The sequence below is a fragment of the Micromys minutus genome, assembly GCF_963924665.1.
Source record: "Micromys minutus genome assembly, chromosome: 10".
In the NCBI taxonomy this organism is placed as follows: Eukaryota; Metazoa; Chordata; class Mammalia; order Rodentia; family Muridae; genus Micromys; species Micromys minutus.
In genome coordinates, this window is record NC_137979.1 from 11,041,270 (window position 1) to 11,054,764 (window position 13,495).

Genomic DNA, 13,495 nt, shown 5'->3' on the forward strand with positions numbered 1-13,495 from the left:
CACACTCAAAACTAGAGAACTGGACTGAGTACCAGGCTGTTGAGCACCGGGCTGTGGCTCCCCCTAGTGGCCAAAGGTGGCGCTAAGACGCATCGGTAACTCATTGGAAAGAACCCCGTGATGAAGCAGTGGAAGGCCCCAAAGCAGCAAAGATATCTGGGGTACAGGCGTCAATGAACTAATGCAAGGTCAGAGAAGACAGTACAGAGGTGGAAAAAAGGGGTAAAAAGAGAGGGGTTTAGAAAAAGACTTACACCCAAGCAGCCTGCCCAGGAGCAAGCTTGTGGCGCGGGGAATGGGGAGGTGGGGTAGGGGTGGGGCAGGATGGGTATCCAGGCACAGCTGGGCTGCGTGGGAGCAAGCACACCGCCAGAGAAACAAGATCCTGAGAAGGTATAAATCTCAATTAGACCCTCCTCTCCCTAGAAAGCTAGAATGCCAGGGATGATGCCCACACGCCACGCTTGGATTGCAGTTCCTCTCATTTCTGCTCACCACATACTTGGATGCGTGTCCTGTAAGAGAATCTCACGCAATTTCAAGAATAGTGGGGCCGGTCAGATGGCTCAGTGGGTAAAGGTACTTTCTGCCAAGCCTGACCACCTGAGTTTGATCCTCCTGAACATGCATGCTGGAAAGAATGAACACGCTCACAAGATGTCCTCTGACCTCCATATGCTATGTGTGCCATGGTCCACGAGTGCGTGCATGCGCTCTCACACACAAATGGAATTTAGATTTTTGTTTTTAAAAGAGTCACGCTACAGCTCTCATCCTAGCCTACAAGTCTGCGAGGGAAAACAGTTTAAGTCCAGCAACTGAAAAATTAGCAGTGAGCTGGCCCATCCCGATGCGCCCTGCCCCGAAAGCATCCTGTCTCTCACTTCTCATTTGCCTCCTAGGTAAAGAAGTTTGGCTTCAGGTAAGCCCCAAGGGCAGGGACATCTGTGTGATACCCTTTTCTGTCTCCAGATTGGTCAGATACGTGCTAAAGTATCTGTCCAAGTGATGGAGACACAGAGCAAGAATGTTTGTGTGTCCCGTGGAAGTACAGGTGGTACCCTTGGGCTCTCTGGGCAGGATGTCTGGGATAACCTGTGTTGATTCTGTGTGTCCACTTCCGTCTTTATTCCGCTCATATTTGTTGAGTGACCATCTGCTCCTATCATTCTGTAAAGTGGTGAACGAGATTGGGGGGGGAAGCCCCTCAGTACTAACACAGCTAGATTCTGATTCATCCTTCCGAGTTTGTGTTCCACTTTCTGTCGTCATTCTCCAACAGCATACAGTTGTTATGTGGCAAACTTCTACTAAGTGTGTACTACCTATTTAATGCTCTGAATACTTTAGGACCATCATTCTTGTATGCGAGATGAAACGCAGCAAGGGGCGTTGACACGGTCTGCCCCAAGCCACTCAGCAAGATCTGTTCTCCGTCTGCAGCCAGGGTTTACTTTGCTCCCTCTAAGCCTTTTGTCCTGCTTTCTTCTCTGATGTCACATCTTTAATGCTCTCTGCATTTCGTCCTGAAGACTCTGTTTCAATTATCCACTTAACCCCGAGACAGATGGCCTCAAGAACACTTTGACCCTGCCCACCGTAAAAGCTCCAAGCCAAGATTTGCCTCACAGTAAAGCTCTGAAAACACTGGGGAAGCTTGCCAGGTCCTGAGTCACCAGCCTGGCCACTTCTTGCAAGCTTATGTACTATTGTTTGTCATGGTCAGCCTTCCTGGAAGCTTCTTAGTCATCTGGATGTAGCCAACCCCTCTGCCCAGGACACTCTGGGGACATGCAGCCTGTAGCTCCAGGGGATCCGTGACTTCTCTGGCATCTTCAGGCAGGAGGGCACCTTGTAAACTGTTCTCATCTGTGCCGGACTGCCCGCTTGCCACCACCACACCCATCATCCCTCACATCTGTCCTTCAAGTGGTAGTTTTCTTCTGAAAGTTGAAAATCTCAGGTTTGGAGAAAGAAAGATTGAGAAAGAGAAGTTGAGAAATGAGTATTTTTTTTTTTTTTTTACAAGTTTTTGTTTTTCTTTTTTTTTTAATAGTGATGACAGCAGGAGAAGTTCATGGTGGGTGGAAGAAGGCAAGTGCACCACACTGGCTGATGTGGCACGAGGGACTCCTATGGGGCAGATTTATTTCTGATTTTACCCTATCAGCAGGCTGAACCACCCAAACCAACTTCATGTGTAATATGTGCAGGTAGACTCAAGCGCTAACTCCAAGTCTGAGGGTCCCTAAGGCCTTTTACAGTCTCACACCCTCCTTACAGCTTTCCCCCCCCACTGAGGTTCTTACAGATCCCCTCTCCCACTAAGGGCTTTTGGGGTCCAGCACCCTCCAGGAAGGAGTGCTTCAACCTTATCCAGGCAGCCCCTGGAACATAGGGAAAGAGCCTTGATATATGACCCAGGCAGGCATCAAACAGCACTTCGTGGGGAGAAGTGTCTTATCTGAGCAGTCCTGGAATGTAGGGCAAAGTCCTGAGATGCAACCCATGTTGGCAGCAGCCAATCGACTTAAAAGTCAACTAAACCCACCAATGCTTGCATGCCTGGTCACCATCGCTGTAGCCCACCCGTTACTAAGTGTATAAAAACTGTACTGACAGAGAGCTCGGGGTTACCTCTCCTCTGAATGTAAGTCACCCCAGTGTACTAAACTAATAAACCTCTTGTCTCATTCATGGGAGCCTCAAATAGTTAAGACTCAATTTGGGTCTTATAAGTCTACATGCTTCAGAAAATTTTGTAAACTTCCGTTAATCTTAAATTTGAGTTTATTTGTGTGTGTGTGTGTGTGTGTGTGTGTGTGTGTGTGTATGTGTGTGTGTGTGTGTGTTTTGCCACACCAACATGGAGTCCAGAGGACAACTTTTGCCAGTCAGTTATCTTCTTTCAACCATGTGAGTCTGGAGACTCAAATTCAGGTCAGGTTTAATGGCAAGCATCTTTGCCTACTAAACCATCTTGTGGACTTTAAATTATATATATTTGCAGGGGGCCAACTTTGTTGGCCTTGATAGTATAGTCCTATCTTTCCAGCTATTTGGGAGGCTGAGCCTGGAATAGGGAGTTCAGACTAATCAGGCTATGAGTTCAAAGACAACCTAGACTGCAGGTGAATTCAAGGCCAACCTAGGCAAATTTGGTAGATCTCCTATCTCAACATAAGAGGTAAGGAGAGACTGGGAATGTTCCTCAGGGGTAGAACTTGCTTGACTCCCGTGAGGGAAGCCCTGGGTTCCATCCATGCTACAAGACGTCACAAGCTAATTGGCTCCAAATGTGAGTTAGGGTGGCGTAAATGCCTTATTCAGTTAGACTCAAAATAAAGCCAGGGAAGGAAGGAACAGAAAAAAAACAAAAACAAAAACAACAACAACAACAACAACAACAAAAAACTGGAAGAGGAGCTGCTGGGTGTTGTTGTATCCTCTTCAATGCAAATAAGCTTGTTCAATGAAAACACAACTCAGTCATTATGAACACAAGTTGAGCAACTAGATGGGCAGATCAACCACTACACTACCCTATTCCTCAGCTATGAGATCCCTTGTAACTTCACCTCCTTCTCCTCCTCCCTCAGAATCCTCTCTCTTCACCTTCCCTTCCCCTGCCCAATCGCAGCTCTGGCCTTATTTTATACAAATTAAAATGGGAAGAAGGTCCTGATGGAATCACCAGAGCACTGACTAGGCAGCTCTTCTTAGGAAAGTGGAATTAGCATCAAAATTCAAAAGGCGGCAGGACAATCCACAACTGCTGGGTTTCTGAAGAGGTGACAGTCTTTGGACTTGTTGCTGTCACCAGGAGTGGCTCTTTTTGGCTGCTTGGATCCCAGCCAGCCCAGGCGATAACACCCTCGGGGCCTGCTCCCCTTCTTTTGGGTTTCCTCCCTTCTGTACAGACCGCAAGGGCAATAGGAGCTGCTGTCGCGGACTAGGGCCATGGCCGCGGCACCCGGGGAGCGGCTGCAGGAGGAGGCACGGTGCTCCGTGTGCCTGGATTTCCTTCAGGAGCCCATCAGCGTGGACTGCGGCCACAGCTTCTGTCTGCGGTGCATCTCGGAGTTCTGCGAGAAGTCTGACAGCGCTCAGGGCGTCTACGCCTGTCCCCAGTGCAGGGGACCCTTCAGGCCTGCTAGCTTCAGACCCAACCGGCAGCTGGCCAGCCTGGTGGACAGCGTGCGGCAGCTGGGGCTGGGCACGGGACACGCGGGGATGCGTCGGTGTTCGAGGCATGGTGAGGACCTGAGCCGCTTCTGTGAAGAGGACCAGGCGATGCTGTGCTGGATCTGCGATACCAGCCCGGAGCACCGGAGCCACCGCACGGAGCCGCTGCAGGAGGCGGCGGGCCGCTACCAGGTGAGCAAACCTCAGCTCCGGTCCCCAGGTGGAAACTGGGAAGGCACTGGGACAGATGGTCTTGGAGTGTGAAGGGACATGTTTCAGGCAGAGCCAAACCGTGCTACTGCATAAGTAGTAACTAAATAACTCCCAAGCTCCCCTTCTTGCCCTGGTCTTCTCCTCCCCAGTTTTACTAGCTCACACTCAGCGAAGCTGGGGTGGCTTTCGCCCCTGGGGACCAGGAGGTGGGCATATGCTAAGTCCAGCCTCCTATCATAATGGGCGAAGTGCATGCGGCTCTCCCAGCACTGCCACAGACTCTCAGGAGGGGTTTCCTGCTGCCTCCTGCCCCCGTGTGTTATCTCAGCAACCGCAGAAGGTTGCTCGCTCAAGTCTTCCTCCGAAGTTGCCGGACACATTTCCAACGTCCTGAAGAACAAACACGAGGAACACCAGCGTGGTTTTCCTTCCCGGACAAGCTCGACCACCGCGTTGCAGGGGGCACTAGCTTTCTTCAGATGTTTGCTGGGTTGATTTTTCTCTAAAATGAAAAATTAGGGTGCTTTTTTTCCTCAACTCCTTGGAGATCCCTCTCTTGATTTTACTGCTTGCTTTCCTCAAAATTTAGGCACAAGTTATTTTCTAGTCAGATTTAAAAATTATGATCCCACCTGCGTAAGTCACACAGCGCTTGGGTAGGGATACATTTCTGATGCTGTTTTCTGCATATATTCTGTAGGAGATTTTTTTTCCTTTCTCAATTAAATGCCAAATAAACATCGTCTAGACCTCTCAGCCAATCAGCTGTATGCCCTGTGGTAACTTGCAAGGCTCTTATCCTAACCAAACAGACCCAGCAGAATCTGCCCTGTCACCCTTGTCCCTGCGTCTGCTGGGCTGTTTGTGACTCCCTTGGTGTGGCTCAGGGTTTCTTTGGGCTGGTGGAGCTCAAGGTTTAAACAGCAGAGCAAATCCCACCCAGTCTTGCCAGGCACGGCCGTGAGTTCCAAGGCCATTTACAGGCACGTTCTACACGGCCCTATAGCGCCCACCTTTCAAGTGAGGAGCACGCGTATGTGGGTTTTTGAGTAGCTTTTATGGTGGGGCTCACATGCTTTTTTTCTGAAAGCATATTGTGCTTGTGTTCTTTGCGATCAAGTATTTACACGAGCGCCCTGCAGGGCCCTGGTGCTGCAAAGACAGATTTTCATCCTCTCCACCCCTTGGGTAGAGCACTTGCTGCCAGCCTGACAGTCTGAGATTGATCCCTAAACCCACATGATGGGAGGATAACTGGCTCCTGCAAATTGTATCTATCCTCCATAAGTGTATCTGGCACTATTGTGGTCACACACACACACACAAACACATTCATTCACATACACACATACACACATTCACACACATACACACACATACACATACGTACACACATATACACACATATGCATATACATACATACACACAAGCACACACATATGCATACACACATATACACACATACATACATACACACACTTACACATATACACATACACACATACACACACATATACATACATACATACACATACACACATACATACACACATACTTACACACACATAAGCATACATACACACATATACACACATACACATACATACACACATACACAAATACACATACATACACACATATATACACATACATACACATACACATACATACACATATACACACATACACATACGTACATATATACACACATACACATACATACACACAAACATACACACATACACACATATACATACGTACACATATATACACATACATACACACACACACATATATATACATACATACAAACATACACACATACATACACATACACGCACATATATACACACATACATGTACACATACACACACATATATATACATACACACATATACACATACATACATAATACACACATACATACACACATACACACAAACACACACATACACATACATACACATATACACACACATACATACATACATACATACACACACATAAATGTTTTATATTAAGTGATAAATAACCCTCCAGTCTGTCAATAGGCCACAGCATTTCCTCTGCATAGTTTTTATTAAGCTTTTTTTCCAAAAATGGCATTATATTTTATAAAACACAACTATGTGTTATTATAATTGTACTTCTGACCACTAAATATGCTACAGCCCCTTATTTGTGCTCTGTTGCTGCTTTGTCCTTTTACCTCACGTTTTAACATCTGATTTTTATTGGAAAGAGTGACATAATGACACATTTTTAGGCACATCTTGGTGTTGGGCACCAGATGAGGTAGGTATCCGCTGAATCTCATGAGTCCAGAGGTCTGTTTCCACCCCCTGGCTGATCTCTGTACTTTACATCTAAGCAAACTCTTAAGACCCGAGAGAGCACATCCACAATGGTCTTGTCTCCCCAAACAGAGGATGCTCCGAGCGTCTTTGGAGCTTGTGAAGAAGGAGATGGAGGAGGCTCTGACCCAGGAGGCCAACGTGGGAAAGAAGACCATCGTCTGGAAGGTGAGACGGAACTTCAGGGAGCTTGCAGGCCAATAATGAGAAACGTTCCTCCATCACGTTCAACTCTCTCCCACGCATGTTCCAGAAAAGCATCACAGTGCCTTCCTGGGCCAACCTGTGTCCTTTAAATCCTTTTCATACGACCTGAGTAAAGTTTTGCTATCTGAATCTTACGGTCAGACTCACTACTGGAATCCAATCACCTCATAAGCAGATCTGTAAGATGAATGAAAACATCAACGCCACACAGCAGGCATAGGAGTGCAGAGGACAGACACCATCCTGTACAAGGGACAACCAGCACTGCAGTCACCCACCCATGCATTCCTCTTCTGGGCCTCACCCGCCCACTTTCTTTCTTATGCACCTCATTTGCATGAGGAGTTGCAACTGGTAGCACGCTGCCGCCACCTACTGGGCAGAGCCAGGAACGTGCCGAACACTGGGGCAGGAGGGTGTCCAACCTTTGACCTTGAGACATGACACTGTCATCCACAAATGTGTTGGGCGGCACTCACAGCTGCCTTAGCACACTAGCAGCTGCCCATGGGCTGAGGGCCGGACACACCCGTTCAAGATTCTACCCACATCTGAGACAGAGCTACCTGATCAGACTCTCAAAGGTATCAGACTGTGCCCCCTTAGAAATCATGGGCATATTATACATGCAAGGTGTTGTATAATACTCAAGATATATTATTTTCATCCTTCTACAAATAATCTTTTCTATATTTTTCTGATTCTTCCCTTCTCCTTTTCATTGAAAGTCCTTTATAGACAGATAGTTCAAGTACCGGGTTCGAGGAGAACCCCTGTCATTACATACACCTAAAGTAAATCTCTGACTGTCCTCTACATATGCGCTCACAGGTGAACACACCTGAACACACACACACACACACACACACACACACACACACACACACATTAAAAAGAAATCTGTTCTCAATCTCAAGCTTTTCCATTACAAATCCAGGTCTCTTTAATCTTTCTGTTGCTGTCTCTAGTAGACAGAGTGGTTACTCCTAGTAGAATAGTAACTAGAAGTGCGCAGCAACCCAATGCTGGACACTGTTCACAGACAGACAGATGGTCACGGACCTCCCCTTGCTACACTTCTCTCCGATTTTGCATACTGATACCAAATCTTGTATCTAGCAAAGCTTCAAAGCTATGTCAAATTGGGATCCTGGGTCCAGCATCCTTTCTCAAACTGCTGCCTTGCTAGGCTCCCCTCATATAAATGGTCTCCAGCTTCTACAGGCTGTTAGAACACAGTCCATGGGTGGAAGAGCAGAGAGGACTCTGGGCCTGTCTCCTCAGCTCTACTTCTCCACACGTGAGGGCAAGAGGCCCCAGATGCACCTCATATCATCTTCATGACCCTGCCTGCTGTGTCTCCACAGGAGAAAGTAGAGATGCAGAGACAGCGTTTCAGGCTGGAGTTTGAGAAACACCGGGGTTTTCTGGCCCAGGAGGAGCAGCTGCAGCTGAGGCGGCTGGAAGAGGAGGAGCGAGCAACCCTGCAGAGACTTCGTGACAGTAGGAACAGGCTGGCCCAACAGAACAAGGTCCTGAAGGAACTGGCTGAAGAGCTGGAGGAGATGAGCCAGATGCCAGCCCTAGGGCTGCTGGAGGTGAGGGACAACTTCCAGAGGTAGAGGCAGGTGTGAAGCCAAGGGATAGAGGTGGGATCTTGTCACTTGGATGCCAGCACATAGGCATGTTCACTCCTAGTTAAAGAAACTGGTGCAAGGCATGTGAACCAGAGAGGATGCTAGAGAGCCAGATAGCTCACGCTATTACAAAAACTTACAGGACACACAGCAAACAAAAAAAAATGTTTGCAAGAAGTTACCTGTTGACTGTCTTTAGATTACAGGTGACTCATATACATGTGCATATCTTTTAAAAGAGAAAACGTTGCCGGATATTAATGGCTTCCTTTCTTATAGGTGTAGAACAAACCATCAGCTTTGTTGTAATGGTTCAAAGACATTTAGTATTCTCTTACAAAGGCATTAAGGGTAACGTGTGTGTGTGTGTGTGTGTGTGTGTGTGTGTGTGTGTGTGTGTGTGTGTGTGTGTGTGGTTGCCTTAAATAAATCCTTCAATATTCGATGCCCCTCCCCAATTCTATCTTCACTAGGTAGAAGCTATAACTCTATCAAAACAGCTGGTTGGCAGAATTATCAATTCAGGAACTAGCTGCGGTGATGAGTTTGGAAGGAGTGGAGAAAAACTTCATGCAGCACGATTCTGCTCTGACTAGCTGACTGGTTGTGCAAATAGTATTTACAGTAACGTTCCTTGGCCCCTGAAGTTTCAACTTAGATGTCAGCAACTTTCAAATATTTCTAATGACGTCTTTTCTATGTGTCTGGCCTGACTTCAGAAAGAAGTCAGAGATCCGACTCATCCCACCATGTCTTTAATTTCCAGGGAGCCAGAGGAGTCTTGACGCGGTAAGTTTCACTTCTAAATCTGTGTGGGGTTTTTGGTACTGAGGAGGGAGGACTCCGGATATCACACTGACACTTGTGGGCTCTGCGTATTTCCAGAAGTGAAGCTATCACCAGGCTGGAACCAGAGGCTGTCCCTATGGAGCTGAAGACTGTGTGCCACATCCCTGGGATGAGGGAGATGCTGAGGAAGTTCCAAGGTAGGTAGCCAGGTCCTCTGCGGGGGTCCACTTTACAAAGAGAATGGGAGACAAGAATAGGTCATAGGAAGTTAGTTTGGGCCAGAACTGGAGAAGGATAAGCTCTCAGTTCCTCTCCACGTTGCCTGTAGTCTCACAGTGTGTTTGAAAGACATTCTAAGACCACGGTGTGCACATGCTGTAAGATTCGCCTCTTCCTCTCTGGCTCCAAGGCTTCTGTTCTATTCTTACCCGCAGCAGGGCTTCTTTTGTAGAAGAAACCTTGATGCCTGGGCCAGGCTGTGAGTGCAGCTGACTGTGACGTCAGACAGTGGTCAGACAGAGCCCTAAATCCTAGAGGCAGAAGGCAGCAAAGGCTTACCCGAGAGCATGCTATCATGAGTAGATTGTGGGACCCAGAGCTTGGTTGCGGCCTTGATGCATCATTAAGGAAAAGGGCAAATAAAACAGAAACCATCTTTTTAATTTATTTTTTCTTCTTCCCATGATCTCTCAATAACTCCAGCGCCTTTGGTCACCAAAATGTGTTAGAGTCTTTCCTGAAACAGCTGATTGATGCCCCAGTGGGCTCTCCAGCTGGGCATCTAACTCGGTTCACTTTCTGACAAGATCAGCAGAGAGATGGAATCGGTCTGACAAACCACCCTATAGGACTGACACCCTTCCTCATGCCAGTAGTAAGCAGGCTGTGGGCTGTGTTGCCTGGGGCGGGTGAGCTCCATTAAAAAGATTATTTTTGGTAAACATGCAAAATAACGAATTTCTTTATTTTTATTTTATACATGAGTGTGTTTTGCCTCATTATGTATATGCAGGCCATTCTAGGGCCAGAAGAGTCCTCTTCTGAAACTGGATTTGCAGATAATTGTTAGCCACTATGTGGGTGTTGGGAACCAAACTTCAGAGCCACCTTTCCATGCCCAGAAATGGGTTCTTTATGACATTTCCCCCTTTTCTTTTGGATATTTTAAATTTACATTTCAAATGTCATCTCCTTTCCCAGTTTCCCCATCCAGACACTCCATTTCCCATTCCCTCTTCCCTGCCTCTATGAGAGTGCTCACCCACCCACCCCTCTCCCTCCTGCCTCCCTGCCCTGGCATTCCCCTACACTGGGACATGAAGCCTTCACAGAATCAAGAGTTCTGTGATACTCCTGTTGATACTCGACAAGTCTGTCTCTTTGGTTGGTGGTTTATTTCTGGAAGCTCTGGAGTATCAGGTTGGTTGATATTGTTCTTCCTGTGGGGTTTCAAACCCCTTCAGCTCCTTTATTCCTTTCTCTAACTTCTCCATTGGGGACCCTGTTCTCAGTCCGATGATTGGCTACGAGCATCCACCTCTGTATTTGTCAGGCTCTGTCAGAGTCTCTAAGGAGACAACTCTATCAGACTCCTGTCAGCATGCACTTCTTGGTATCCGCAATATTGTCTGGATTTGGTGACTGTATATGGGATGGCTTCTCAGTTGGGGCAGTCTCTGGATGGCCTATTAGTCTCTGCTCAACATTTCGTCTCATATTTCCTCCCGTGGGCATTTTGTCCCCCCTTCAAAGAAACACCACACTTTGCTGTTCCTTCTTCTTGAGCTTCATGTGTCCTGTGAGTTGTATTTTGTGTATTCTGAGCTTTTGAGCTAATATCCGCTTATCAGTGAGCACATTGCTCATTCGCAACCCCATCACCTGCTGTGACCCCCTTACCTCTTGTTGGCTTTGTCCCTCATTCAGACAGATATCCCCACTTTCTGCTTTCATATATCAAATCGGCATGAAGGATAGATATTCCCCACTGCCAGCTTTATACCTTCAGGTCTGATTTATATTGAGTTGGTCTGTGTGTCAGGTGAAAGGTAAAGATGTAGCTGCATCTCCTGCATGTGGGTATTCAGTTTCCTCAGCACCGTTTGCTGAAGAGAGTCCGTCCCCCAGGGCTGAGGCTCATTTGGTTGTAGCTGTGTGAGTTGCAGCTGGGACCTTTCTTGTATTCCATGGTTCCATATGTCTGGTTTTGTATTAACACCACACCGAAGGTGTCACTATGGCTCTGTGGTAGAGTTTGAGATCAGGTACTGTGACACATTCAGCATTGCTCTTTCTGAAATTTGTCACTTTCTGTTGTGCCTTTCTCTCCCTTTGGCATCAGGGTGATACTGGTTCCATAGAATACATTTGGTAGCATCCTGGCCTTTTCATTTTATAGAACTGTTTGAGGAGTATTGGCATTAACTCATCTTTAAATAGCTAGCAAAAAGCAGTGCAGTTGACTGCCCTGGTCTCTACTTCTGGTTGAACAGCCGTCAATAGAGTTTCTTATGACTCCCCTCCTCAGGGTCAATTAATACAATTAATTTGCTAGACCAGCTTAGAGAACTCAGGAGAATACCGCTTGTCCTTTATTGTGAAGGCTCACAGAGGGCAAGGCAGATAGAAGAGGTGAGTGGGGAGCAAAGCTCCTTCCCCGCCCCAACTCAGTACATCTCCCCCATCCTGTCTACACCTTCCAGGAACCTCTGAGGGGTTAGCTGTCTGGAGGACACATTCTGACATTTTTATATGTATGTATGTATGTATGTATGTATGTATGTATGTATGTATGTATGTATGTACGTGTGTGTATGTATGTATGTATGTATGTATGTACGTGTGTGTATGTATGTATGCATGTATGTATGTATTTATGCTCACACACAAGAGAATGGGTGTGACTATGACATTTGGGGGGCTATGGAAGTCCATTGTTTATAACAAAGTTCTATGAGACCAAAATCAAGGCATTTGCCAGGCTCAGCTTTTCTGGACATAAGAAATAAGAAACCATGAGGATTCCTAATAGTGCCTAAGGTTTCAAAGGCTGGAACTGAAGCTCAGGGACACTACACAGGCACTAGGGCACATCTTCAGCACAGCAGTGGAAAAAAGGAAAGAAAAGAAAGGAAAGGAAAGGAGGGAAGAAAGCAGGGGGAGAGGAAAAGTTTTACTATGCATTTCTACTTATTTTTTTTTGCTCTGCAAAATTCTTTCCACAGTGGACGTGAAGCTGGATCCGTCCACAGCCCACCCAAGCTTGCTCTTAACGGCGGACCTGCGCAGTGTTCAGGATGCAGAGGTCTGGAGGGATGTCCCCAGCAACCCTGAGCGCTTTGACACCTGGCCCTGTATCCTGGGTCTGCAGGGCTTCTCCTCCGGGAGGCATTATTGGGAAGTCATCGTGGGGGAAAGAGCAGAGTGGGGGCTAGGGGTCTGCCAAGACTCGGTGCTGAGGAAAGGGGAGACCACGCCATCACCAGAGAACGGCGTCTGGGCCATGTGGCTGCTGAGGGGGAGCGAGTACATGGTCCTGTCCTCACCCTCAGTGCCTGTGCTCCAAGATGAGAGACCTCGTCGCATCGGGATTTATTTGGACTACGAAGCTGGTGAAATCTCCTTCTACAATGTCACAAACGGCTCTTACATCTACACATTCAATCATCTCTTCTCCGGTGTTCTCAGGCCCTACTTCTTCGTCTGTGACACAACTCCTCTTATCCTGCCGCCCATGACAGAAGCGGGGCCGGAAAATTGGACTCCCAGGGGTCTCCTTGATCTTGCTGCTGCCTCCAGAAGCGAGGAATACTAAACCCATCCAGAAGTGCTGTGCTCCAGGCGGGTCCTGGATGAGCTGAAGGCGCGGGGGTTGAGGGAGAGGCTGTGCCTGCTTTGGTAAACCACATCGGTGCCAGCTCTGCAGGCCTGCACAGTGGAAATTCTCCCACTGGGACTGAGTGGATCCAGGATGGTTCACAGACTGAGAAAGTGAACGACTCAGGAATAGCAACAGGCTCATCAAACAGTGTTGCCAGAGGTTTCTATTTCTCTTGGTGCATCTTCGCAATGAAAAGCTACAATTAAATGACATTCTCCTTGCATCCAC

At 47.3% G+C, this 13,495-nt stretch overlaps 1 protein-coding gene across 1 annotated transcript; it reads left to right on the plus strand.

Moving 5' to 3' along the window:
- Window positions 1-3,960: 3,960 nt before the first annotated feature.
- TRIM58 (tripartite motif containing 58) lies at window positions 3,961-13,201 on the plus strand (the record flags this gene model as incomplete). Its single annotated transcript, XM_080923972.1, has 6 exons — window positions 3,961-4,377; window positions 6,827-6,922; window positions 8,329-8,559; window positions 9,365-9,387; window positions 9,484-9,584; window positions 12,612-13,201. 6 exons carry the CDS (start codon window positions 3,961-3,963, stop codon window positions 13,199-13,201), a joined length of 1,458 nt encoding a protein of 485 aa, XP_080780098.1.
- Between the last annotated feature and the right edge of the window lie 294 nt (window positions 13,202-13,495).